Source organism: Oryctolagus cuniculus, chromosome 3 (assembly GCF_051225735.1).
Source record: "Oryctolagus cuniculus isolate XC-2025 breed Fujian yellow rabbit chromosome 3, ASM5122573v1, whole genome shotgun sequence".
Taxonomy (NCBI): Eukaryota; Metazoa; Chordata; class Mammalia; order Lagomorpha; family Leporidae; genus Oryctolagus; species Oryctolagus cuniculus.
Genome location: NC_142869.1, coordinates 83,248,721 through 83,275,437, shown reverse-complemented (window position 1 = coordinate 83,275,437; position 26,717 = coordinate 83,248,721). Strand labels below are relative to the sequence as shown.

Here is a 26,717-nt window from a genome sequence, read left to right as displayed (position 1 = left end):
CTGGGAGGAGTGCGCCTCGCCTCATCCTGTTGGACTGCACACTGCAGTGCTGAAGTGGAGAATACTTGAGGCTGAGGGTAAGGACGGATTCTGTGGCCAGATGAACTCATGGCAGTTGTTCAAAATAGAGAGTTCAGGGAAAGTACTAAGTATTCTTTGGCTGGGGAGTGGTAAAATGAATCACAGTATTCTCACAGAAGGAAACCACATTCAAGGGTTAAACTAACCACATTAGAGCTATGTGCAGCAGCAAAGAGGAATCTTGAGAAACACTTGCAGAATGATAACTGCACTGTGATACTGTTTGTAGGCAAAGGTTTTAAACGTGCAGATTGCAACTGTAAATTATTATTAGATATAGGAACATGCAGTAAAAAATTTATAATTAGCATGATAAAAATAGATAGAGGATAGTAGTTACCTGCATGGGGAGTAGAGCGAGAATTTGGGATTGCAAAATGTAGATCCAGTTCTGTTTCTTTAGAGAAATCTAAAACAACTAATACAAAAATGTTAATATTTGACAAAGCTAGATGGTGGATACCTGGGTGTTTGTTTTATATTTGCCATGCTATTTTTCATGTGTGAGATATTTAATTTAAAACTTTAACAGCATTGCTTCAAAATTAATCCCATTTCCCACTGGCTTCTACCATGACATCAGGAGTTATCGGTTCTGTCAGAGATAATTCAATAACACTTGGGAATATATCAAACCATCATACATCTAATATTAAGGAGATTCCACTTTCTCATATGATACTAGTGTTCAAACTACATCACTGATATTTCACTGTACTCCCAGTAAGGTAAGATATGTATGTGCTGAAGGTAGAATACATTTTCTGTATAATTGTAAACTCTGGAATGGGCTGCTTGCCTTTATGTATTTTGAATACTTATGTCTTAATACTTCTAAATTACACATTTATTTATTAGTATAGATTGGCCCTTCCTAAAGTGCTTTGTGGGCATCTTACCCTCTCATACTAGAAAATAAATTTCACATAGATATGTATATATAAAATGAAAATTAAAGCAAGATAAATAGAATTAAGAAGAACACTGTTATTATCCATCCTTGAAGTCAACACAGTCTCTGTGATTCTGCCCAAAGATTGACCCTGTCCTGCCTTTTAGGGAGGCATGAAGGCCACTTGTTATTTGTGGTATATTTGATGTTTTCTCGTCCCATCACTTTGAACTTCACTGTGTGATGTTCAGGTGTCTTCTCACGGTGACACACCCACGCAGCCAACTGAGCTGAAGGGTCGTGCAGGTGGTGGATCCCAGAAGACCAGCAGAGATCCAGGGACAGCCTGAGGTTGAAAGCACAGCTTCTGCTCACATTTGCCTCCCTCTGGATTAGCTAGACTCGTGCTGACTTGGTCCTTGCATCCTTCATGGGCAGCTCATTTTCTGTTCTGTCATAATTTCTCACTGAAGAAATCAATCTTTTCTGGATTTTTTTTCCCCGAGATTATTTTTTCCCCCTTGGGAGAAACTAGTACATTCCCTTTCCTGAGCTGAACTCAAGGAAGCTGTAAGATTTAGTGATAACCAAGAAGAGAAAATACAAGAAATTTGGGTGGGTTTCTTTTTTCATTTATAAATCAATCCAGTTTATTTGAAGTAGAGCCAGACTGCACTACTAAGGGCTTTTATGTACTAATTTCCTGGGGCACCCTCGACGTGAGTGCTGATTAGAGGTTTTCCTCCATAGTTCTTCATTCCTGTGGGGACAGAGCATGGTTGTTGAGAACACAGATGTTTTAAGAGAGATGGACCCTGGCCTTAAAGAGAGGATATGAGTGTTTCTAATTCAGAAAGAGCTATTTCTCCAATAGAGGGTATCACTTCCAAGGTAAAGCTACCTACAACCTGATAGGAGTTTTTCTCTTTGGGAACATCTGCCAGCAATAGTAGGCTTTAAGAAGCATGCTTCTGCCTTCTGTAGAGCAGGGGAACGAGGAACTGCTCTGTAACTGTGTACTAACGATTTGTTCTGTTTTGTGGACTGTTTATGGAAAGTTCTTTTCAAAACATTGGCAGGAGAGTGATCAGAATATAAACACTTCACTCAGTTGCCACAGGAAAGGAGCTGGACCAGTTTCCAGGCCTAGAAAGCTAAGAGCCAGCCTGACCTGGGTTTGTATGGAAATACTTTCTAGCCAATATGGAACTACCAAGGCACAGCGACCTAGCATAGTTGCTTTTCTGTGTGTGTGTAGCCCAAGATTTATAAAGACAACAAGATTATTCACTCCCATTTCTCATTCCTAAAATTTAATGGTACCAACCTTAACTGATGTTCAGTAACATTTTAAGAGTGACTGATCCCTGATACATGAGAAAGCATGAAATTCAGAGATCCTTGAGCTCTTCTCTCATTGACCCTTCCACAAGTCAAATACTCGTAAACCAACTTGAAATCGTAGAATCACGAAGTTGGAGGAGACCTCAGAATTCGTTTTGTGTCATCAGCCATTTCATGCACAGGTCTCCCATACAGCGTCCACAGAAGGTAGCTGCCATCACGTGCTTGAACCCACCGTGCAGGGAGCTCATGAGTTTGTGGAGTTAACGCAAAAAGCAGGGTTAGCCAGAAAGCTGCGAGAAGACCTTTACTGCTACTTGGGGCAAGAAAGATAAACTTACACAAGCTCATGTTACTCACAGTGGCCCTACAGAAAGTCCAGCTCAGCCCTAGCCCTAGCCACCGGGATCCCTCCTAACTGGGAAGCGCACCTCATCCTCATTAATTTGTCGGCTTTCCACATGGGCTGCAGGGCCTTCTGTGCGGCTCTCACCCAGCATGCCCATCAGTTTCACATCTATAAAATCCCCTTGGAAAACAGAACAGTGTCCTTCCAAATGTCAGTGTTGAGCCAATGTCATCCCCAGATACCATGGCACTGGCCAACTTCGGCCTAAGAGTTTTTCAGTAACAACTATAGTCAGCTTAGGATCATGAGATGTTAAAGCAAAATGAACTGCCATGTTCAAAATATTGTATAATTTAAAGAAGCTAATATCTTCCTTGGAACTAGGTATTCTACTATTCTTAATATCAAGTAATTCAACCCAGTTATTAGTCCAACATCTTTTTTTTCCTAGTCCCCTTTGTTTCAGTTTGGCAATTTTTACAGTACTTAAGAGAGAAAATTCTATCTATTCTTTTTTCAAAAAGATGCCTTGCCATGGCTTTAAATATAATAACCTCTGGGGGCCTGTAATTTTGGCCACATCTTTATTTTCGGGGAGGGGAGTAATTTTTGCCAAGTGCATTTCCCCAAAACAGTATGGCTGTCATTGTTAATTAAAATGGTTCTCTAATGTGTAACATGATTCTTATGTTTTCTTCATTGTATTGAACACTTTCCAGGTTCAAATCGAATAAGTTTTCTTTTACCAGTAATCACTGATATATCTGGGTGCTTAGGGTGATTTTTATTTTTTTTATTTTTATTTATTTATTTATTTATTTTGGACAGGCAGTTAGACAGTGAGAAAGAGACAGACGAGAGAAAGGTCTTCTTTTTTCCATTGGTTCACCCCCCAAATGGCTGCTACGACCAGCGCGCTGTGCCGATCCAAAGCCAGGAGTCAGGTGCTTCCTCCTGGTCTCCCATGGGGTGCAGGGCCCAAGCACTTGGGCCATCCTCCACTGCACTCCCTGGCCACAGCAGAGAGCTAGACTAGAAGAGAAGCAACCGGGACAGAATCCAGTGCTCCAACTGGGACTAGAACCCAGGGTGCCGGTGCCACAGGTGGAGGATTAGCCAAGTGAGCCGCAGTGCCAGCCTGATTTTTTTTTTAATTCCAAAAAATTTGCCACTATTTTATTTAAAACTTGAATATTAGATAAAGTTTGGTGGTTCTCCAGCTGGGTTATGAAATGTCTACTGAGCCACAGAGTATAGAGGGAAAGAGAGAGCATCTTGTCACTAAAAAAGAAATGTTGAACTCATTTGTTCAAGATACTTAATATTTTTAAGCTAGGAAATGTGAGTTTCATGATAATGATAATTCTGAAAGCAACAAAACAACAGAAATTAAAGACATTGCACAGAATCTGGAGGCCTGCTTTCTAATGTACCAGGTGTCCACAAGCTATCACACTTCTGGTACCCTCTATTAACACTGGTGTTCACTACCAAAAAATAGCCTTTGTTATTTGGTAATAATAGATTTTTGTTTGTATGACTGCTGCATTCACATTCCTTCCAATTTAGCAAGTGATTATTCATCCATATGGCTAAATAAAATATTTCCACACTATTCCAAATTTTTGCATGCCAACTATGGATTCCAGACACCATGCAGAAAATGAAATTGGGCTTATTCCCTCCCTAATCATTAGTTCCATATTTCTAATTATCTGGAAATTTAGTTAGAAAATGATGGTTGTGTACTGAAGAAAGGCAGATAGGCAAGGTTAAAGTTTAGCAAACAGCAGGGGATTCTGGCAGGAAGTCATCTTTTCCAAGTGTGAGAGCTTAGTGGACGTGCCTTCAGCCTGTCAGACTCTTACTTGCCGTTACATGGTGAAGCAATCTGCTAAACAGGTCCTGCTGGCCTAATTAATATGCCTTCAAAATAGTCATTTGTTCTCTGGTTCAGATAGGAGTCAGCTTATTACCTTCTGTAGTTTTTGTGGACCGTGTAGAGCTGTTAGGAATGGTGTAGGAGTTTTCAGAAATAAAACGTCTATTCCCAGTTCCCAGCCCAAATCAGGAAGCATCCATGCCAATTGATTCAATGTATAAAATAATAACAATGGGGCCGGCGCCGCGGCTCACTAGGCTAATCCTCCGCCTTGCGGCACCAGCACACCGGGTTCTAGTCCGGGTCGGGGCGCCGGATTCTGTCCCGGTTGCCCCTCTTCCAGGCCAGCTCTATGCTGTGGCCCGGAAGTGCAGTGGAGGATGGCCCAAGTCCTTGGGCCCTGCACCCCATGGGAGACCAAGAGAAGCACCTAGCTCCTGCCTTTGGATCAGCGCGGTATGCCGGCCGTGGCGACCATTGGAGGGTGAACCAACGGCAAAAAGGAAGACCTTTCTCTCTGTCTCTCTCTCTCACTATCCACTCTTCCTTTCAAAAATAAATAAATAAATAACAATGGGGTCCATCTCTTTGTCTCTCATTTACTAAATATTTTAAACTATAAAAATTGACAATGAGAAAGAAAATGACACATTTTGAAAACTTGAATTGGTAGCAAAACAAAAACCAATTTGTTATAAACTGGCCAATTCTCAACTCAGAGAACTTTGAATTGGAAGAGTTCTGAAATCAACCTTCAACTCTGCTTACCATCCTCCTCCTCCACCTTGGATCAGGGGTGGGAACTTGGGATCCCAAGAGGTGGAGCCGCCTGGTCTCCAGGTTGAGTTCCTGGTGTGCTGGTTGGGATTCCCAGGCCGCTGAGCAGTGCTGAGAAGGAGCAAAATCGGAGGATGTAAATGCTAGTTATTTTCCTTGTTCTATCAAATCACCTCCAAAAGGGGTAGGGAGGAACAAACCACAGTATCATCTGCCTTTCACATTTTACCAAGAATTATACAGAAATATCCTAGAACTTCCCCCACCAACTAGTTACATTCAACTGTATTGGAATTGTATTTTGAAATTAAAAGAAAAATCACCCTAAGCACCCACTCATATCAGTGATAACTAGAAAAAGAAAACCTATTAGGTTTTGAGCCTGGAAAGTGTTCAGTAGTGATCACGTCTATGTATACAATTGTATTTTGCTTAGAAAATCTGTGAAATGTGATTTTGTTTTGTATTTTAAGTTATCTGAGTATGAAAAAGATTTAGGCTTCGAAGTTGATGAATAGGACCTTCTACTTTGAGTGTGGGCTCCAGTCAGGTGTGGACACCCTGAGGTCAACCATCCATCCATCAACACTGAATTTTGCAGCAAAGGAAAGGCCTCATAATGAGGCAGTTTCTATGTCGACTGCACAGCCTAGAAATGCAAGAAAGGTGGGGAAATGTGGAGAAAACTGCCCAGTAGGCTGCAGACCAGCTCCCCCCAAAGCTGTGTGGCTTCCGAGCCTGATTGCTGTGCTGCAGCCTGTGTGTCCAGGCCTGTTTGTCTCAAACCTTCCGCTGACACCGCACAGCTAGGTTGCAGACTTAGTGCAATTGCTGATGAACAGGTGGTGTGTTCCTGGATCGGAGGTTCTCTGTGGCAGATAAGACTGCAGGGACTGTTCCTTGGGTCACTCTCAAGGGTAGTCCAGATGACCTAATCCTGTGTTAGACCCTGGACTATCCTGCATAACAGCCAGGTGGTAGGACCACTGCCCTCACTGCCACTCCTGCCTCAGTGTTTCTGTGATTTCCTTTACTAACTCTGCTGTAACAGAAAGAGCCATCCTTTATGTCCCACTATGGGCAGTTCTCCGTTGGCACTTCTGAACTATAGACTTACTTATTTTCAGTAGAAATGGCTTCCCAGGGAATGTAGGAGCGTACAACAACATTATGTCATTAATCTGCTCCGCGTAGTCCTGAAGTGCTGAAATTGCCTGGAATAAAGAAGAATGTGTTAAAATGCAAATGTGGCTCCATCAGTCGGCCTCTAGGATTGATAGATCCTGCTGAGGTGCTGTGATCCACGTTTGTGCCTACCCAATCACAGAAACACAGACCACCTCCTGTCCTTGAAAAACATTCAGATCTGTGGCTCTCATCAACCACTGGGGAGAGTTCAGCAGCCTGAGTGATCCCCTTCACATGCCATGTGCTGGCTTGGGCCGCACGGGTGCAGCTGCTGTGCTAGCCCAGGTCTGCAGCTCCACACTGCTCCCTCTAGGGATTTCCTACTCTTCAGGCCACCTGAGCATCCCCTTGCCACTGCAGCAGGGCCTCAGGGAGCTCGCCAATGCCTGACAGGAGTGTGCATGTGCTGGGTGCAGGCAGTCCCCGGGAGCCTGGCAGGGCCAGCAGGTAGGCCCTCTCCCTAGGAGGCCAGCTGTAGGCCCTGCCTGTAGGCTGGGAGCAGCACTGTAGCCAGCTGCCCTGGGGGTCACTACACTTGTCCTAGACCCCTCTGCTGAGGTGGTAGTACCTTAGGAGCCTTGCGAAGTATTCTGTCCCACCATGGCATGTTTCCCCCAGAATTTACCTAGAGAACAGTGTCGCTCCCCCTCTTCATGGAGGAACGACACAGGACCCTGCGCTGTTCTTTTGTCTGCTCGGCTCTCCCCGGGTTTGCTGCTGGTTCTTCCCAGGTTGGCTGCCGTCCCTTCCACCTCCGTGGAAGGGCGGTTCCCCCTGGCCACTTTCCCCACTTCCGCGGGGGAGCGGCACACCGCCGGCCGGCTCTCTCGGCGGCTGCACAGGTGTTCCTTCAGCTAGATGTTCCCCTTAGATGTTCCTGGTGCGTGTTGTCTCTCTCCTCCTTTATAGTCCTCTTCCACCAATCCCAACTCTGCTACCCACACGCCGAGTACGCTGCCCTCCTCCAATCAGGAGCAGGTCCTGCTGTTTATTGGTTGAACTGGAGGCAGCTGTGTAGAAGCTGTTTCATCCTCTCCCAGCGCCATATTGTGGGAGAGCAGATGCATAGAATAAGTCTTAATTCCAGTAACTTAGTCTAGTCCGAGTTGCTCCCCACAAACAGCATGTCCCACTTATAAGCATTGCTCCCCCATTATTTCAGTTCCTTCCTAGTCCCATTGGTGACAGGGGACCCTGTCCTGGAGGGGAGATTGAGCAGTTACCCAGGAGCCACATGTAGCGGACATTCTTGTGGCACAGCTCTGTTGCCGTTACTCCCTTGATGTCCATGTTGCTGTGAAAAGCCCCATTTCACCCTCGCATGCAGACTGATGGTTCATCTTCAGTGCAACCTCGGATTGCATCAGGCTCCAAATTTCCTTCGTAGACTCTCTCCCTCGCTTGGGGCCTTCCCAGCCCTCCTAAACGGTGATCCTGAACATAGGTTCTCCCTCTCCTGGCCCATCAGCCTCCTCTCTGCCCACCATCCAAATCTGCATGGCCGCCGTCCGGGCCATCTCTAGCTTCCAGCCTCCCCGCTCCTGCTCACTCACTCCCCAGGGCTTCAGTCTGCCAGCAGGGCAACCTGCTTCACCCTGGCCTCTGCCCTTTACCCCGAAGCCCATGAGTGGTAGCTCCCATCCTACCAAATAAGAATGTCCGTGCTTTGCAAACCGTCCAGGCAGAGGCAGCATATTGTTGTGCCCCCGTGTGCTTTGCGGCCAGATCAATCTGTCGCTCTGCCATGGTGGGACGGAATACTTCGCCTCAGGCCACTTACTCGCCTCGGTCAAACAGCAGCTTCCCCAGTGATGAACCGCAGCCGCTGCTTGGTGTTTGTGAGGACACATGTGAAGTGCCTGGCATACAGGACATTCAGGTGTCCTGTAGTTTGTCACAGCTGCCTTATGTTGTAACACTTTGTGGTCAGGCATCCCAAGAGAAGGCAACATACCTGCACGTCTTCCCGAGTGTCTGCATAAAGTGAACGAGTGTCCACCAGCACTGCCTATGGAAGCATAATGTTAAGAAAGAATAACATATTTTAGTAATTTATTTTATTTGATGCAGTAGTTCAAAAGTATGTCATTTCTCCTAATGAATATAAAAACTATTGAAGTGTTTTTCATTCATTTGTATGTCAAACTTTTAGTGTGCATCTTGGCCGGCACCACAGCTCAATAGGCTAATCCTCCACCTGCAGCACCAGCACCCCGGGTTCTAGTCCCAGTTGGGGCGCCAGATTCTGTCCCAGTTGCTCCTCTTCCAGTCCAATTCTCTGCTGGCTGCGGCCAGGGAGTGCAGTGGAGGATGGCCCAAGTCCTTGGGCCCTGTGCCCGCATGGGAGACCAGGAGAAGCACCTGGCTCCTGGCTTCAGATCAGCACGGTGTGCCGGCCGCAGCAGCCATTGGAGGGTGAACCAATGGAAAAAGGAAGACTTGGGCCGGCGCCGCGGCTCACTAGGATAATCCTCTGCCTTGCGGCGCCGACACACTGGGTTCTCGTCCCGGTCGGTGCGTCGGATTCTGTTCCGGTTGCCCCTCTTCCAGGCCAGCTCTCTGCTGTGGCCCAGGAGTGCAGTGGAGGATAGCCCAAGTGCTTGGGCCCTGCACCCCATGGAATACCAGGAGAAGAACCTGGATCCTGCCATCGGATCAGCTCGGTGCGCCGGCCACGGCGGCCATTGGAGGGTGAACCAACGGCAAAGGAAGACCTTTCTCTCTGTCTCTCTCTCTCACTGTCCACTCTGCCTGTCAAAAAAAAAAAAAAAAAAAAGGAAAAAGGAAGACTTTCTCTCTCTCTCTATCTCTCATTGTCCACTCTACCTGTCCAAAAAAAAAAAAAAAGACCTTTTATATATATCTCAATTTGGATAGGCCACATTTCAAGTGCTCAATAACCACATGTATCTAATGGCTTCTATATTGAACAGTGTAGATCTGTACAAGCTGAGCATCACTTATCTGAAATCCTTGGGCTCAGGAGTACTTCAGATTTCAAGATTTTTTGGATGTTTCAATATCTACATGGACTTTGAAGTTGAGCATACCTAATTTGAAAATTTGAACTACAAAATGCTCTAAAATCTGAAAGTTTCTGAGAGTTGGCACCCAAAATGTTTTGGATTTCGTTTCAGAAACTTAGATTAGGGATGATCAGCCTATGCCATGCATTGGTAGAGGTAGCATAAATCTAGAAGGTATGAGGTGCATATCTTAAAGCCTGGTGGCAGGGGATGTGACGGTATTGTAGTAGGGTGTAATCATCATGGCATAGGGTGTGGTCATCATAGCACTTTGACGTTCTTCCAACAAAAAGACAGATTTATTAAAACCCCACTCGTGGTGAGGGGAGGACGTTAGCGGCAGCCACGGAGAAGAAATGGAGATGTCTGTTTTGCAAGTTCCAGAGTGTTTCAGCCCGACTATTGAGGGAAAAACCATGGAGTCATGTGCTGGGAACAGACAGGAGCCCTCAGCTCAGAGGCCCGCCTTCCTACTCTGTAATCAACACAATGTGGCTCTGGAAGGTGCACATATACTCTGATCCTCGTAAGCAATCTACAGCCCTAATGTTATGATGCTCATAATATTAGACCTAATTTTCTATCCCCATTTTTCAGTGCTTGCAAGGTAGGTATGCATGACAGCCTGCATGTTGCAACAAACCTGTAGATGCAGAGTGGCCAGCAATGGTATGGCACCTGTACCAGCTTGTGTACAGAGAGCCAGGGCCTAGTCATGAGAGCTGAATGTCAGGTCACCAGCTCTGTGCCGGGATGGTGGGACAAGACCTTGTCTGTATCTCCTTTAATATTCTTCATGCCCCCAAGACTGGGGTAGTTTTTCTTACATCAGTGGCATCTTGTGAAAGAGCATGACTGAAACAAGAAAATCAAGAACAGACTGTGAGGGTGAGACTAACTCATGACAGGAAATGCTGAGCCATGTCTAATGATATTTGAAGCCCAATGGAACTTGGCTATTTTTTTTTTCTTTTTGGCAACATCTACAAACACTTTTTCATAATTAGGAAACAGGGCATGAATTGAATATTATACAAAAATGAATGATTTAAGATTGTCTTTCATAATAGAAAGAAAAAACAAGCTTGTAGGCTGTTGTGTATTTATGCTACCAAAGGAATCACATTTTCCCCATGTGGCTTGGTTGGATTTTAATGTCCTCTTGAGAAATACATTTTTCAAATAGTTGCTATTATTTTAATTAATCAATAAAATCAGCTTATAATATGACTATAAAATTATCAGCTGGCCATTAGAATAGCTATAAAGCTGGTTTTAAACATGAGCTCTTTCAAAATTCTGCAGCATAGAAATTATGTGCAACAGTGTTTTAATTACTTTATTCATTCTTTGTGGGAAAATGAACTTTCATCTCTTATGGCAGTATTTCATTGTGATTATTGGTTACTCATAATTATGTGTACTTTTTCCTGTGCTTGAGAATAAAAGCAGTGTTTTCTACAATAATATGTATGAAATTCCCTAATATTTTCTAAATTAGTTTGTATATGTGTATTCTTTGTCCTCCCAACAAATAGCTAATTGCTTTAAATTAAATAAAATTTCAAGCTTCCCAAATCAGATTATAGTTTATTTTTAACTTTTTCTTTAGGAGCCAGTTGATAATAGAGTGTGCCACTAAATATTTTTCAAGCAAATTTTGCATCAGGATGACAGAGCTAGAGGTTTGTCATGCTGCAGGAGAATGCTAATCCTGCAGCTCTCTGTTTGCTCATCAATCTTGCTGCATCTGGGAGCTGGTATATTTTCTATTCATTAGGTACGGCCCCAGCAAGACATTTCCTGACCCATTAAATGAAGCCCTACACATACTGAGTAGAGAGAAGATTGTTTTATTACTACTTTAGTGAGGCAGAGTGCACACAGGTATTATTAGCTGCTCTTAAGAATGGTGCTTTTTACTTTGAGTAGAAAATCCAAATTAATCTTTCCGTATCAAAGGCTTTTATGTTTAATTGAACTATTTCCATTCAGTCTTTGTTGATCAGAACCAGTTCTTTGGGCTTCACATAACCTTATTTTTGGAGTACACAGTGAAGGAAAACAAGTGTCTTGAGACTTGCTTTGATGTTCAGGATGGGCAGCTAAATCTGCCCCAAATGCTGTAGCTCTTTGTGTTCCTTGTGAAGTGCAGGATTAGGGGGATCATATAACGCCCAGTGCAGGATGAGAAGCTGCCTTTGTGCAGGTCTCTCAGATGCCACATACTTAGCAAAAATAGAATCTTTCCCTTTATTTCTGGTCAAGAAGGACTTTGAACATTTTTTCATTGAAGTTGCAGAAATGAAACCCTGAGTTGCTGTGGTAGACTGGTTTTATGATCAATAAGTCACCTTCTTTGACCAGATAGCCTCGTCAGCTTGTCTGCTGAATGCCAGCCCTGCCCCTTTCTGTTTCACAGTTTGAGGGATGGGGACACCAGCTTGTGGGTGTGACACTGACTGGAGTCTGGGAAATGGAGCAGCAACAGGACTCTGTTGAAGTCCAAAAGATTGTTCTGTTGTTCTCCCCAGTTAGCAGCCTTCAAGTCACTCGTGAATACTCATTTTCAGGGAAAGGCAGGAATGGGGGAGGTAATACTTATGAGCTAAGTCTGATGAGTAGAGGAAAATAGGGGAGCAATCCAAAAGCAAATACAAGATACAAGATGGATCCATCAACAAAGACTTTTTGAGCACTTACTAAGTGTCCTGCCTTAGTAAAGATGTGTAACAACACATCTTTAAAATTGGATGATGGTGGGGTATTTGTTCCTCATTACCTATTGAAATTTCTTTCAAATTAGAAATAGAAACATCATCCTTTGAGAAATCGACATGTACAATGTCAAAGGTACAGTTAGATGAGGAAGTTAATTCATTTGTTGCGGCTGGACTCTTTAAGGTGTTAGCCGGGAAGCACACAGTGCTGGCACAGAGCAAAGCCACAGTACATGGAGATTTTACTCTTCTTATATTGATTTCTGAACATTTGTGTTGTGTCCAATCCCAAGTAAATAGAACGGCCTGTGGTGAACTGCAGAATGACATGCAGCCCCACTGGGCATTTTAAATGCCTGTGAAGAAGGATAAAGTCTTGGAAGCAGCATGGAAAATCTGGGGCGTCCTCACGCCTGGGAAATATCCTCTCACCAAAGCTAGCCAGGAGCAGAGGCAGAAACAACAGAAAGCAACTCTTCATTGCCAGTGCCCAGGAATCTCCAGGCATCAGTGTGCTTAAGAACCACTCCTCTTCTTAGTCATGTTTTTACCTGTGTATGGCACAGGTTGTTCAATCTTCTTTAGAGATACGATTGGTTCTCTGCATCTACAGATACAACCAACCATGGGTCAAAAATACTCCAAAAAAAAAAAAAAAAAAAAATTAAAAAAAAAAAAAGGCAGGTGCTTTGGCACAGCAGGTTGAATCGCTGTTTGAAATACCCACATCCCATACTGGAGGACTTCCATGTGAGTCCTGCCTCTGCTTCTGATTCCAGCTCTCTGCTAATGCACACTCTGGGAGGCAGCAGGAAACAGTTCAAGCACTTGGGCCCCTGACATCCATGGGGGAGACCTGGATGAAGCTGCAGGCTGCTGCCTTCATCCTGGCCCAGCCAGAACTATTGTGAGTATTTGAGGGTAAAGCAGTGGAAGGAAAATAGCACCCTCGTTCAGTCTTGCTCCACCTTTGAAATAAATAACAAACATATTTTAAACTGGCTGTAATAAATATAATACAAATATTAAAACAATACAGTACATCTGTTTACTTGGCATTTCCATCGTATTAAATATTTCACATAATCTATAGATGATTTATTTAAGCATAAAGGAGGATGTGTAAGTGCAGGTTATATGCAAATATTACTCTGTGAATATAAGGGATGTGTGCATCTGTGGATTTTACTATCCACAGGGGTCCTTGAATCAGTCTCCTGTGGAAGCTCAGGGATGACTGTGTGTCTAATTTTACACTTAGACCCTCTCATGTGCTGTCTCTACTTTTCAGAAACCTTGCCTTGCAGTTAACTTTAATGGAATGCATTTATTCCGTGAAGTAGAAAGGAGCTTATTGGAAAATGCAGTTCTCTCCCATGTGTTGAATTTCGTGGAGAAATATAAATGCCTTTGACAGAAAGGGAATTTGTGCCAATGGCACTGGGAAGCACATATTATAGAATTGCCAGCCGGGGACTCTCTCCTCATCTGTGGCTTCTGGGCAGTGTGGTGCCACTGTGGCTCATTGGTGCCTTGGTTGGCCTTGTTAGCAGGAAATGTTCGACCCGTGCTTGTGGCAGTGGTAACACCTCACCCTGCTGCGCCTTGTCCTGCTCTTTCCTCTGTCTTCTCTTCCTTCTCCTGCTGTTTGCTAAGGACAGATTGCAGAAGAATTGTCTCTCATCTTTAACTCCCACGTTCATGGTCATCAGCCCTCCAGTACTTTTCCCTAAGACAGAGCTTGTTAAATGTCTTTCAGATGTGAGACCCTTTCTTGGAACAGAAACACAACAAAGCCTGATACTGAGCACAGATTGACATGGGGCTGCGCTGGGTCATTGAGATGGGGACCTAGAGGCATGTCTCGAGTTCTCACCCACTGCTCACAGCACAGGTTCCAGAATCCAGAAAGCAAGTTGAAAACATTGTGTAGTGAAACATAGCCAAGTTTTTAAGAATCCATGGGGAAATAGCTCTTGCTCAGAATTTAAGTTCTTTTCTTAAGTGCCCATGGTGTATGCTGCCTTCTTACCAGGATCCTGTGTGTGTGTGTCCCAAGATAGTTGTATAAGTAAGATTTGTCGTGGTGAAAGAATGAGTTTACGAGGTAAAGTAGGGTCTTTGTCTTGATTCTGACTGTCCAAAACCCTCCCATATTGTGGCCACCCCTCGTTAGGGGAGAACCAGTCTGGGTCTAAGGATGTGAGCCATCCCTGATTCTGGGGTCCTCAGAGGCTGTCCTTTGGGGACAGTAGGAAAGGGAAAGCACAGAAGCCCCCTGCAGGGCAAGGAAACCAAACTGGTGAGGTCCAGAAACCAAAGTCAAGTGAAAGAGAGCGTGGACACAGGTGGAGAACAGAATGCAGAGCCAGGGCAGCACGCAAGGTCCCTCTGCAGCAGGGGCACAGGCAAGCGCAGTCCTCTCAGTTCATGGCCAGAGGATTGTTTTACTGCCCAGTTCTAACCCTGTGCTTCCACCTCTCCTTCCTCCAGGAAGGAAGCAGCTCCCTTGAGTGCTCTCACGCTCCCCTGCCTGACAGTGCACAGCCAGAGTGGGTGGAGCATGCAGTGTCTGGGCTGGCTTCTCGGGTCAGGACACTGGAGGGGTGGTTCTCAGCTCGTCTCTGGCCCAGCACTCTCTGTCAGTCACGTTCACGTACCTGACACCCTGGCCAGATTTTGCCAACTCCCTCCCCTCTGTGGGGCCACAGTGTTTGTGTGTGGGTTGCTACTTCTGAAAACACTGCACAGACCCCTGAGCAACTTGCAAAGGATCCATCAGCAGCGTAGGGCTCAGAGGGGCTTCAGGGCAAAGAAAACCAGGGGCACCCTCTCTCCACCCTGCCTCATGCTCAGGAAACTCTACTGATGTGAAAAGGTATCATCCTAGGCCGGCGCCGCGGCTCAATAGGCTAATCCTCCGCCTTGTGGCACCAGCACCCCAGGTTCTAGTCCCAGTCAGGGCGCTGGATTCTGTTCTGGTCGCTCCTCTTCCTGTCCAGCTCTCTGCTGTGGCCCGGGAGTGCAGTGGAGGATGACCCAAGTCCTTGGGCCCTGCACCCACATGGGAGACCAGGAGAAGCACCTGGCTCCTGGCTTCGGATCAGCGTGGTGCACCAGCCGCAGCGCGCTGGCCGCAGTGGCCACTGGGGGGTGAACCAACGGAAAAAGGAAGACCTTTCTCTCTCTCTCACTGTCAGAAAAAAAAAAAAAAAAAAAGGTATCATCCTGAATCTGCTCAAATTGCCATAAACGCAATTTTTAGCCAATGTGTGCCATAGCAATAATGTACCCTGCCTCATAGTTGACACAGAAGATCTTTGAAGAGTGCTAATAAGCTACATTTAAGGTCTGTTGTCCTGGAAGTCTTGAGATGAATTACAATATGGGTTGCTTTTAATTTCTTACTAGTTTTCACCTGTATCCAAAAAGGAATGACACTAACTTTAAAGCACATGATAACAAAGCTCTTAAAGTAAAAACATGAATGCTTAAATCTTACTACATAAGAATGATGAAGCAAACGTAACAACTCTCCCGCCAGTAAAGTGACTGCAAGCACTATATTTAAGTTAGAACTTCCTGGTAACAAAAGAAAGAATGGAAGCATGATGAATAGAAACATACATGTTTCTTAAGAGAAAAACATTTTCCAAGGATGGAGTTCTGGTTGTGTCACATGGCCATTGGATGTAAGGGACAATGCAATGAACAGCAGTTTTACAAAAATCACAGATGCACTATGTTGATAACCCTTGCTTGGACTGCACCCCTGTCCCACACAGAGTAGCTCTAATTTGCTTTGCAAAAGCTATAGTCATCTCAGCAGATAGAGAGCCTCTAAAAGTTGGAGTGCACAGGAAGACTTGGGTAATTTTATTGCCAGAAGCTCATGTGTGTTCACCTGGCGCTTAGTGACATTCTGTCCATCTGCAGGCTGGTTGCAGCATAGACCACAGATTAGGTTTGGAACAGCCTGAGTTCTTATCAATTACGGCTAATATGCTTATTTCATTCCTGAAGCTACAGGATCGCCTACTGCTGATTTGACTTTTGAATCTCATTTTCAGGAGTTCTTTGGAATTTATCCTCGTGTGATGCCGTGAAGATGACAATCATCCGAGACGCCCTCTCAACCTTAACAAACACTGTGATCGTTCCACATTCTGGATGGAATAATTCTTCCTTCGATGATGATCATAAAATTAAATTTCAGACTTCACTCGTTCTGCGTAACACGACAGGTTGCCTGAGGTAAATTCTTGATTTCTTCTTCCCACTAATTCTGTGATTAAATATGTGTCATGGGTAAACTGATTTCAGGAAGACTTTATTTTATTAACATAGCTTATGTTTCCCAGTTTTCTCTCACCATGGAGGCCACAGGCCTGTGTTACTCTGAGACATGAGCACAGCCCGGCGGCCTCTGGGACACCACTTCACATGGGTTACTCAGAAAGGCCCTTTCCAGTCTGAGATTTCTGCCACAATTCAGGGTCCCGCTTGAACAGCACTGCCCTGGTTATCGCATTCGGATTGCTAATGTGTTTGGAGCCTGGTTTTTGTTTACCTTCATAATGTAATAGTTAGAATGTCTGTGCTTTTAGAAGGATGTAAGGAGTGGCTTCAACAGAAGTTTATTTTTAGTGACATAAATATGCAAAAACCAGAGCAAACACTATTTTTTTAATAGATTTTATTTATTTATTTAAAGGCAGAGTTACAGAGAGGCAAAGAGAGAGAGAGAGAGATCTTCCATCCGCTGTTTCACTCCCCAGGTGGCTGTAACCACTGTAACTGCTCCAATCCTAAGCCAGGAGCTTCTTCTGGGTCTCCCACGTGGGTACAGGGGCCCAAGGACTTGGGCCATCTTCCACTGCTTTCCCAGGCCATTAGCAGAGAGCTGGATCGGAAGTGGAGCAACCGGGACTCAAACCGGCGCCCTTATGGATGCCAGCACTGCAGGCGGTGGCTTTACCCAATATGCCACAGCAACGGCCCCAAGCAAACACGATTTTTTCAGTCGTTACATGCAGCATTTAAAAGTATAAATCCTCCTGAACGAGTACGCAGAACGGCTCACGGTTTGCCCTTCGCACGCATCAGCCCCACTTGCTCCGTTTCCCAGCCTCACTGTGTCGGATGGCAGGCTGCGTGGCCAGAGCCTCAGCGTCCTCGTGGTTACAGCAGGGGCAGCAGAAGCAGCAGGGTCGTGAGGAGTCGTGGTGCCTGTGGAAAGTGCTTCGTGTGGTGTCACCGAGTGAACACTCACGGAGCGCCGTTGAACATTTAAGCCAAGAGAGCTAACAGAGCTTGAGAGCGAGAGGCAGGGAGAGCTGTGAGGCCTGATCATCCCCAGTTGTAGCCTGTCATCCATGGGGAGGGATGGCCCTGCTCAGCCAGCCCACTAGACTGCTGGAGGGGCCCAGGGCAGGACACAGTGCGGAGGCCTGTGAGTGCCTTCCATAGGAGAGACACACTAGGTCCCTGCCCTGATGGAACCCCACATCACTGGGGAAGACAGCAGTTGCTGTGAAAATAAAGAAGGGCGTGGTTCCCTTGGTAGCCAGGTGGTCCCTCCAAGAGCTAAAACTTCAGGCTATATCTGTACTGAAGGCCATTTCTTTGTGGGTTGGAGGTCAGGAGCACAGCTGCTGTAGACCAAGACAACGGTGGCTGTAGAAGCTCTGGGGCAGGGACAGTCCTGCAGCTGTAGCTTAGTGGGCAAAAGACAGTGCGGAAGCAACTTATGCGGAGTTTCACAGATTGCAGGAAAGGAATTTGCATTTTATTGCAAGTACCCTGGGCAAGCCATCAGAGGGTGTTCAGAAGGGGAGTGATGGGACTGTCTCTGACTGGGATGTGGAAGAGGGAGTAAGGACAGAAGTAGGGACTGGAAAACAAGGTTGTTGCGTGATCCAGGCAGATGAGGGGTGCAGCTGAGACTAGGGAGGCAGATGGAGTTGTTTTTAGGAGGAAAAGCTGACAAGACTTGCTGATAAAGAGGAGACAATGGGCAAGGAACGAGGAGGACATACGGATAATGCCTGGATGTTGGGTTGGATGGACTTGAAGCTTCAGACAGAAGTCAGGGTGAGATCGCTGTTTGGTGGTCAGGGGTCATGGGTTGTGTTAAAGTCAAGGAGTAGGTGGACTGAATAAGTTGAATAAGTGGACCAAAGCAGAGCCCCCAGGCACTCCTGGAGGAACCCACAGACAGATGGGACTGGCTGGAAGAGGCAGGGACAGCACAGGAGTGCACAGTCCCAGAAGCCCAGACACAGAGAGGAAACACACATGTGAAGAGGGACCTCAGGTGACAGTATCTTCCCAAAGTCCCTCCAGCAGCTCAGTTTATGAAGACAAGTTGATATCAAGAATTTCAATATGAGGGCCAGCAATGTGGAACAGCAGATTAAAGCCCCAGCCTACAGCAGCAGCATCTCATGTAGGCACCTGTTCGAATCCTGGCTGCTCCACTCCCGATCCAGCTCCCTGCTGATGTGCCTGGGAAAGCAGTGGAGGATGGCCCGAGTGCCTGGGCTCCTGCCACCCAGGTGGGAGACCCTGAAGAAGCTCCTGGCTTTAGATCAGCTCAGTGCCAGCTGTTACAGCCATTTGGGGAGTGAACCAGTGGATGGAAGACCTCTCTCTCCCTGTCAATACCTCTCTCTGTAACTGTCTTTTGAAAAATAAAATAATTTTTTAAAAAAAATTAAAAATAAAGAATTTCAATATGGATGAGACCCAAAACAATTTAATTGAAAAGATAAGAAAAATTTTCATGTAAGTAAAAGTCCATATTTAACTTTCAATTTTTATGGAAGAAACTGTATGTTTCTTCTTTCTGTTCAAAAAACATTTAATGATCACCTACTGTATACAAACCATGATAAAGAATATCTGAGGGATGGATGCCATGGCACAATAGGTTAAGCTACTGCTTGGGACGCCTGCCTCCCCTATCAGAGCACCTGGAATAAAGTCAGCCTCACTTCCAGTCCATCTTCCCGCTAATGCACGCATTGGAGGCAGCAGATGAGGGTTCAAGTGCTTGGGCTCCTGCTACCCATGGGGGAGGCAAATGGAGTTTCTGGCTCCTGGCTTTGGTTTGGCCCAGCCCAGCGCTGGCTATTGTGGACATTTGGAGAATGAATAAGTACATGGAAGATATTCTCTCTCTCTCTCTCTCTCTCTCAAGTAAGTAAAAATAAACTTGTTTAGAAGCGTGTCTGAACACTGTACTTGGCTTACACATACAGTGTGTCGGGTGTGGCAGGCACTTTTCTCCTTTCTGTGTAGCAGTTCTGCCGCATAACCACACCCACCATGAGGTAGCTCCTACTGTGTTCCCTTTTTCACACGCAGAAGGTAAAGAGGATAAACTCTGATAATTCCACTGGGGGCTAGAAAGCGACACAACATGAGAAAGATACACTTAAAATTCAAGTGCCAAGGCTCCCTTCTGTCTGTGTGAGTTAAAGGGGAGCTGGCCATTGTGAGCTGTGGAGGTGTTAAAATGCAAGCCCCAGAATGCCCCCGCAAACCAAATCCGCAGCCGAGATCACTGTGGGAAGGCCTTGTGGCTACTGAGTACTTAGTCCATCTAGCAGCTGCCCCTGTCTCTACCTGTTCAGGAACCTGAGCTCCGCAGGGGAGGAGGCACGGAAGCAAATGCGGTCCTGCGAGGGGCTGGTGGACTCGCTGCTCTACGTGATCCACACGTGCGTGAACACTTCCGATTACGACAGCAAGGTCAGTGCCCACCCAGCCGTGGAAGGGTGCCGTGGCAGCTGGCCAGAGCCACCTGAGGCACTGTCTGGCGTGCTGCAGATTCTTTTGGAGGGTTGGGGACTTGGGGACTTGAGAAAATAGCCTTCCAGCATGAGAAGAGCTTTGCTTCACTGGGTGTGCTTAGGGACCCAGCGCCAGGCCCTGGCTTCCTCTGTGGTTCTCCTAGGCTCATTCTCAAGGTGACGGCCCTGCTGTCCCCTCCTCTTGTTATGTCCCCTGTTCCTGGAGGCACATCCATCTGTGTTTGCACTTCTGCTGAATAGGATCCCTAATGAGGCACCCTAATCACCTCCCGTTCTGCCATCCTTGCCCCAGGGCTGTGTACACAGCCCAACCCCGGCACCCACTCTTGTGGTCCCTCTCCATGTGCCCCTGCTGTTGCAGCCCTGCCTGTGAGCCTATTCCCTCCCTGCCCACTGTTTTCCTCCTCCCTGCCTGAGCAGCACGGTCTGCTGACATCTGTCGGCTGTGACAGCCTTCCAGGATCTGCCCCAGAGCCTTCAGGGGGGAAGAGGCAGGGAGGATGTGGAAGTGTCAGGAGACCCAGCACAGGCTAGGTACCCGGTGACAGGGTGGGCTGCATAAGAAGAGGCCATCAGTAAAGACAAGAATAATGAGGGGTGGTCTCAGGGAGGGTCTGGGGTGCAGTTCAGGGTGACAGCCAAACTTTTATTTGTGCTTTACCAAACCTGTGCATCTGCAGATGAAACCAAGTGAGAAAGGGAAGCTTGCTAGGTGGGCAGACGCTGAACTTGGCTTTGGCTGTATCCAGGCTGAGCTGCAATGACAGTTGGCCTCCCAGTTAGGGGTGTGATACAAGCTGTAAGGAACAAAAGGCCATGTGCACAAGGCAAAATATCAGCTGAGTAAGAAATCACTGAACCTTCCTCAGAGTGAGGGGAGAGTTGGGAGGCTGAGGAGGAAATAGAAATGGGTCAAGGTGGAGGCTGCTGGCCCCTGCTGTCGTGCTGCGGCTTTGCAGTGGTGAGGAGTGAGTGCATTCTGGGACAGCATGATAATACCACATCGCTGGTCAATTGGGTATCCCACAGAAACTCCAGAGTCTTAATTCTTTCCTTGGATTATTTTAGTTCCCTCTAAATAAAAGGTCACCCTTTCCTATTCTCCATCTGTTGCCTATCAGCAGCGTTCAGTACAGAAGCACTTTGCCATAGCGCACTGTGATGTTTAACTGCCCACCGTGTTGGGTTTCAGACAGTGGAGAACTGCGTGTGCACGCTGCGGAACCTGTCCTACCGCCTGGAGCTGGAGGTCCCGCAGGCCCGGCTGCTGGGGCTGAACGAACTGGACGACCTGCTCGGAAAAGAGTCTCCCAGCAAAGACTCGGAGCCGAGCTGCTGGGGCAAGAAGAAGAAAAAGAAGAAGAGGACCCCACAAGAGGACCAAGTTAGCATCAAGTTTTATTTTTCTGGGAGTGAGAAATCACATAGTTGGCAAGGAAACAGTTTTCTGCAGGCCAGCAAAATGAATGTTTTCACGTGTTGGTCATTCTGCTCCCATGTCATGTGTGCCATTTGTCTTTCAGTGGGATGGAGTCGGTCCTATCCCTGGGCTGTCGAAGTCCCCCAAAGGGGTTGAGATGCTGTGGCATCCGTCGGTGGTAAAACCCTATCTGACTCTTCTAGCAGAAAGTTCCAACCCCGCCACCTTGGAAGGCTCCGCAGGATCACTCCAGAACCTGTCTGCCGGCAACTGGAAGGTAGGATGTCGTCTGCTTGTCCGTGCTGCTCTCTCTCTTTGCAGCCAGGCCAGCCATGATTATGAAAGGGACACGGCTGTTTAGAGTTTGTCTGCGTGAATGAACAAGGAAACAAAAGGAGGCAAGCAGATGCTCTTGGAACCCAAGGATGTTAGCACCATGGTCCCGCCCTGTTCGAAGCAAACACTAGTGAGGAAAAGTACCAGGTAGAACCCACAGGGTGGGTACTCTGTGAGAGATGACGTCCAGCCCACCCAGTACGGAGGGGGAAAGTCAGGGCAAGGAGGGCACAGGGGCTGAGGAAGATTTCCTCTAGAGGTGGTGCCACCCAAATTGGATCTATAAGGCCAGGTAAGATTAAGCCAGCAGAGTGTTAGGTTGGGCTTTCAAGGCAGTGATGTGTAGGAAAGGAATGATGAGAGAAAGGCCTGCAGTGAAGAGAGGGCAGTTGAGTGGAGTCCACAGGCTGGTGCCCAGGGTGTAGAATGTGAGACGGGGACTGGATCAGCTTCAAGCTGGACAGCAAGGACAGACCTGAATGCCAAGCTTCAGGAGCTGTGACCTGACTTACAAACAGAGGAGCCACTGAAAGGGCCTGGGCACACCAGTGACAGACCATCGACATGGACGCTGTTGGATCACTTGTATGGCAGCTTACAAGGTGGAGTCCAGGATGGGGAGGACAGGGGCTGCGAGTCCCTGTGGGAGCCAGCAGAGCATATAGGCAAGAGGTGATGAGGTCAGCAGCGCTATGGATGCTTGTAGAGCCAGCATCTATCCGAAATGTCCTCGTCGCCTGTAGATGTGTGACTTTCTAAGTGCTGAAGTTGGTTTCCCATTGTTACCACTATAAGCAAGTTCTCAGAACTTCTTAAATGTCATTTGCCAGCTCCCTAGTCTATATCTGAAGCATTTTTAACCTCTAGAAGTATGCTGAGAAGAGTGTCTTGATAGAGCTATTGCAATGCTTGTTTCTGGCTCCTTTCCCTCAAATGAGAGTCTTGGCCACTGCATTATCCATGAGAGTTAAAAGTGTTGATAGGCCTGGCTATGGTTTGTTGCATGCATATGTCTGCTAAACTGAATATATGCAGATAACTGTGGCCTAGTGCTAAGCCAATGTGCTTGTAACTGAAGTGTTTCAGTGCTGACTCTGGTGCCAAATGACGTGGCTCTGAGAACTGGCCCCTCTACTGACTAGCTAGAGGCCTCGGATCTCTGTGTCCTCGGTTTCCTCACCTGTAAGATAGAGTTTGTAAAAGTTCCTCCCATTAAATGTGGTAGTGAGTGTGGAGAATTCAGAATATTTGTGTTGTAGAACCCTGTCCACCAGAGAGGATTATTTGTTGATTATTTTAAACCCTAATGAAAATAGATGAGATTTCAGTTGTTGAGAATTGTTTTTCTATGGTCATACAGTTGAGTGGAAGCTATATAGAAAGATCATTTAAAACATAAATTGTGGCCGGCACTGCGGCTCAATAGGCTAATCCTCTGCCTGCTGTGCCGGCACACCGGGTTCTAGTCCCGGTCAGGACGCCAGATTCTGTCGCGGTTGCCCCTCTTCCAGGCCAGCTCTCTGCTGTGGCCAGGGAGTGCAGTGGAGGATGGCCCAAGTGCTTGAGCCCTGCACCCGCATGGGAGACCAGGAGAAGCACCTGGCTCCTGGCTTCAGATCAGCGCGATGCATCGGCTGCAGCACGCTGGCCATGGCGGCCATTGGAGTGTGAGCCAATGGCAAAAGGAAGACCTTTCTCTCTGTCTCTCTCTCTCTCATTGTCCACTCTGCCTGTCAAAAAAAAAAAAAAAAAAAAAAAAAAAAAAAAAAAAACCATAAATTGTGGGATTTTCACCAAGTTCATGGAAAATGCAAATTATAGAAAAAATGGTGTGGATGTCAGAAATTTTGCACTAAAATAAGCTTATCTTTTAATTGCATTGTCCACAGACTTTCTGAAGTGTCCTTATCTATTTAAATGATTTCAAGAGTATCTAAAATAATGAGTTAAAATATTGGACTCTCATTAAGATAACAAGATAATCACAGCCACAGACATGATCACAGGAGAGCTGTCCAGGGAGCAGTGATGCCTCTCGTGCTGGGAGCTGGGCTGAGCTGGTCGGAGCTGGTCCCTCTGTTGTCCCTCTCTCAATGAGACACAAGGAGCAGGTTCCAGAGAGAGAGAAGCTGATGAATCTGCCTGAGTGCTTTACCCTGCCACTAGCCATGGACTCACTCCCCACTGTAGAGTGCATTTGATTTAAAAAACAGAAGAATTCCTTTCATGGGAAGAATGTTGATAGGATCTTTGAAATGCGTCTTTTATTCTTACTTGTGTTATTAAAATAACTCCTATTCTGTTGGTATTTGAGAAACTGGGTGGTCAGTCACATTTTAATGTGCAAAGTAATGCAAAGGACTGGTTGATCTTCGTCCTGTATTGCACAAAACAGGAAGGTCTTCAGTGGTTTGTAAGCAACCACTTTAAATTATGCTAAGTTTTCAAAGATGATTTGCATTGGTAAGAATGTTAAAGCTCAAAGCTCAGAACAAGATGAAAGATCTGGTTCCTAATGTTTTTCCCACCCCCACCCCCTTTTTTTTGGTTGCTTCTCTGATGACTTAGCCTTCATTTGCAATTCATGTGGTGCACAAACTGACTCACTGTGCAGTGTTGCCTCATAAGCACTAAAGCATTTCTTGACCATGAATTTAAAAAAAAAAAAAAAGGCAGCAGCAGCTAACTAATCTTGAATGAGAATGCGTTTTGCACACAAATGTGATTACTTCTTCACCAAAGTGTATGAATTATATTTCGAGGGAATACCGTTTCTTCCCAGGAAAGGAATTTTTCCAAGCAATGTCTTTGACAGATTACTGAACTCTAAATATTGTTGCAGGGAATATAGAAAAGAAATGACTTGATGGAGACAGGTTCTCCTTTAATGTGCACTGGTGGGTTACTGTCTCTGCCATCCTATTTATAGCCTATGGACCTGGCATGGGGCCAACTGCAAAGAAAATACGCGATCCTTCCTTAATCATGTTTGTATATCTGAGACAGAAAGTAATCATGGCCTTCTTCTTTCTGTACAGAAATATCTGGCAGATGGTGGTTGGGGATTTTCAGGCTTTGGGATTTCTTTTTAAATCAGTCATCCTAAGCTTGCTCACTCTCTCGCGCTCTCTCTCTCTCTCTCTCTGTCTCCCCCTCTCAAACCATGCCTTTCTCTGTACTGACACCACAGATTCGATCTCCAGTTGGAAAGAAAACATTCAATCTATTAATTCACCTTTTAGAAACATCTTTCCTGGGTGACAGTAGCACATGAGCATGGCTCTGTTTCCTATTACTTATTGTTGCCTTATTTTGCTCACTAGTTTGCAGCCTACATCCGGGCAGCTGTCCGAAAAGAAAAAGGGCTCCCCATCCTTGTAGAACTCCTGCGGATGGATAACGATAGGGTTGTTTCTTCTGTGGCAACTGCCTTGAGGAATATGGCGCTGGACGTTCGCAACAAGGAGCTCATAGGTATGTTTTAGTGAGCAGCCAGTTAGCTCGTTCACAGTATTTATAAGACTCTAATTTTGATTAATAAATATATGGCACTTGACCTTCTTCCTAACTGAGCACAAGTCCTTGGTTTGCTGGCATGTTTGGATACCCCTGCCCTTCAACCATTCTCTTCCAGCCAGAGTGCCCATTACCTGGACACTGCTGGGAGAAGGTAAGTTTCCAGCATTTAGTGTTACGTGGAAACAATATTTGATAGATTTGCTATCTGTTTTTCTCAAAAGTCTATTCTCTGAGCAATAATTTTATTTTTTAATTCTCCCTTTTTCAATCTTTGGACTGATATCTGCTAATTCACCAACATTACTGTGTTCTCAATAATGGAAGAAACCATATAAATGTTTTGAAGAATTTCCCTCTCAGGTCTGCAGGGCAGAACTAGTAAGCCATCACTCTTGGGTTCATACAAGGGTAGGACACGCATGACCCCAAGCATGAGTGCCTCCATAAATGGGCTCCCTAAGCAGCTTGCTTGTCCCCAAGGCATTGCCACGTGCCAGTCAGGGTCTGGGGTTAAGCAAAGATCAGTGGCCATCCACAGATCATGCTGGGTCTGCTGCTTCCTGGCTGTGTGGGCCAAGGTGTCCTGTCTCACCCCACCTGGGCTCCATTCTTCATCAGCCCTACCTGCAAAGGGAGCACACGATGTCTGCTGTCCTCATGCCGGTGCGCTGAAGTGATGACATGAGGGAGGGTATGAGGACAGCAAGCCCCACACGGGTCACACAGCTGGGACAGGGCAGGGTTGCGGAGGAGAATGGGGCAAGTTCTTACGTGAATGCATGGGACTCTGTGTTGGATTTATGGCTACCATGAGGGAGGGAGGGAGGGGGGGAGAGAGGACAAGCACAGTAATGTTTACCATAAAGAGTTGCTGCAAGGATTGTGGCAACCTACAGTGAAATCCTTCACACGGTGCCTGACAAAATTTTTTTTTTAATTACTGCCTGGATTAATATGCTGTTAACACACTATTCCTCTGAGCCCAGTCATCTCCATGGAGAGAAAGGGTGGGCCCTCCAGGCCCTGCTCATGGGCCAGCTGGTGCCTGATGCCATCGAGCATATAACTCTTGATTCCCACACTTCTTAAGAGAAAGCTTTTAGGCCCCGTAAAAGAGATTTGTTTTAATTGTATAAGTTCTTTTTGTCATGTCTAAATTGTTTGGGTTTCTTATATGAGGGTACTTAAGGAAGCAAATGGAAAATGGAATTAAAAGATGTTGAATTTGGTGCAAAACATTCTGAAATCCATGCATAGTTTTTCCATAATACACATTTTCCATGAACTTGGTCAAGTATCCTCGTAAGAGACCTGTATAAGTTGGGAGTCGATGCTAAAGAGGAAAGGGTCAACACATACACCTCAT

General features: G+C 46.0%; 1 protein-coding gene and 1 long non-coding RNA gene across 42 annotated transcripts in view; one reads left to right on the top strand and one right to left on the bottom strand.

Moving 5' to 3' along the window:
• The window catches only part of PKP4 (plakophilin 4), a 257,836-nt gene that overhangs the window by 217,628 nt on the left and 13,491 nt on the right, over window positions 1–26,717 (top strand). For all 41 annotated transcript variants that reach the window (XM_070070834.2, XM_017342867.4, XM_051849505.3 and 38 more), the window contains 5 exons: window positions 16,330–16,513; window positions 19,897–20,014; window positions 21,269–21,460; window positions 21,600–21,773; window positions 25,156–25,306. In XM_070070834.2, coding sequence (XP_069926935.1) covers window positions 16,330–16,513; window positions 19,897–20,014; window positions 21,269–21,460; window positions 21,600–21,773; window positions 25,156–25,306 — 819 coding nt within the window. The remainder of the gene's footprint in view (window positions 1–16,329; window positions 16,514–19,896; window positions 20,015–21,268; window positions 21,461–21,599; window positions 21,774–25,155; window positions 25,307–26,717) is intronic.
• On the bottom strand, window positions 422–7,274 carry LOC149127408 (uncharacterized). The gene is made up of 4 exons (XR_016230854.1): window positions 7,139–7,274; window positions 6,443–6,539; window positions 5,317–5,436; window positions 422–499 (listed from the first exon to the last, which is right to left on the bottom strand). It is a non-coding gene; the product is annotated as an uncharacterized LOC149127408 (long non-coding RNA).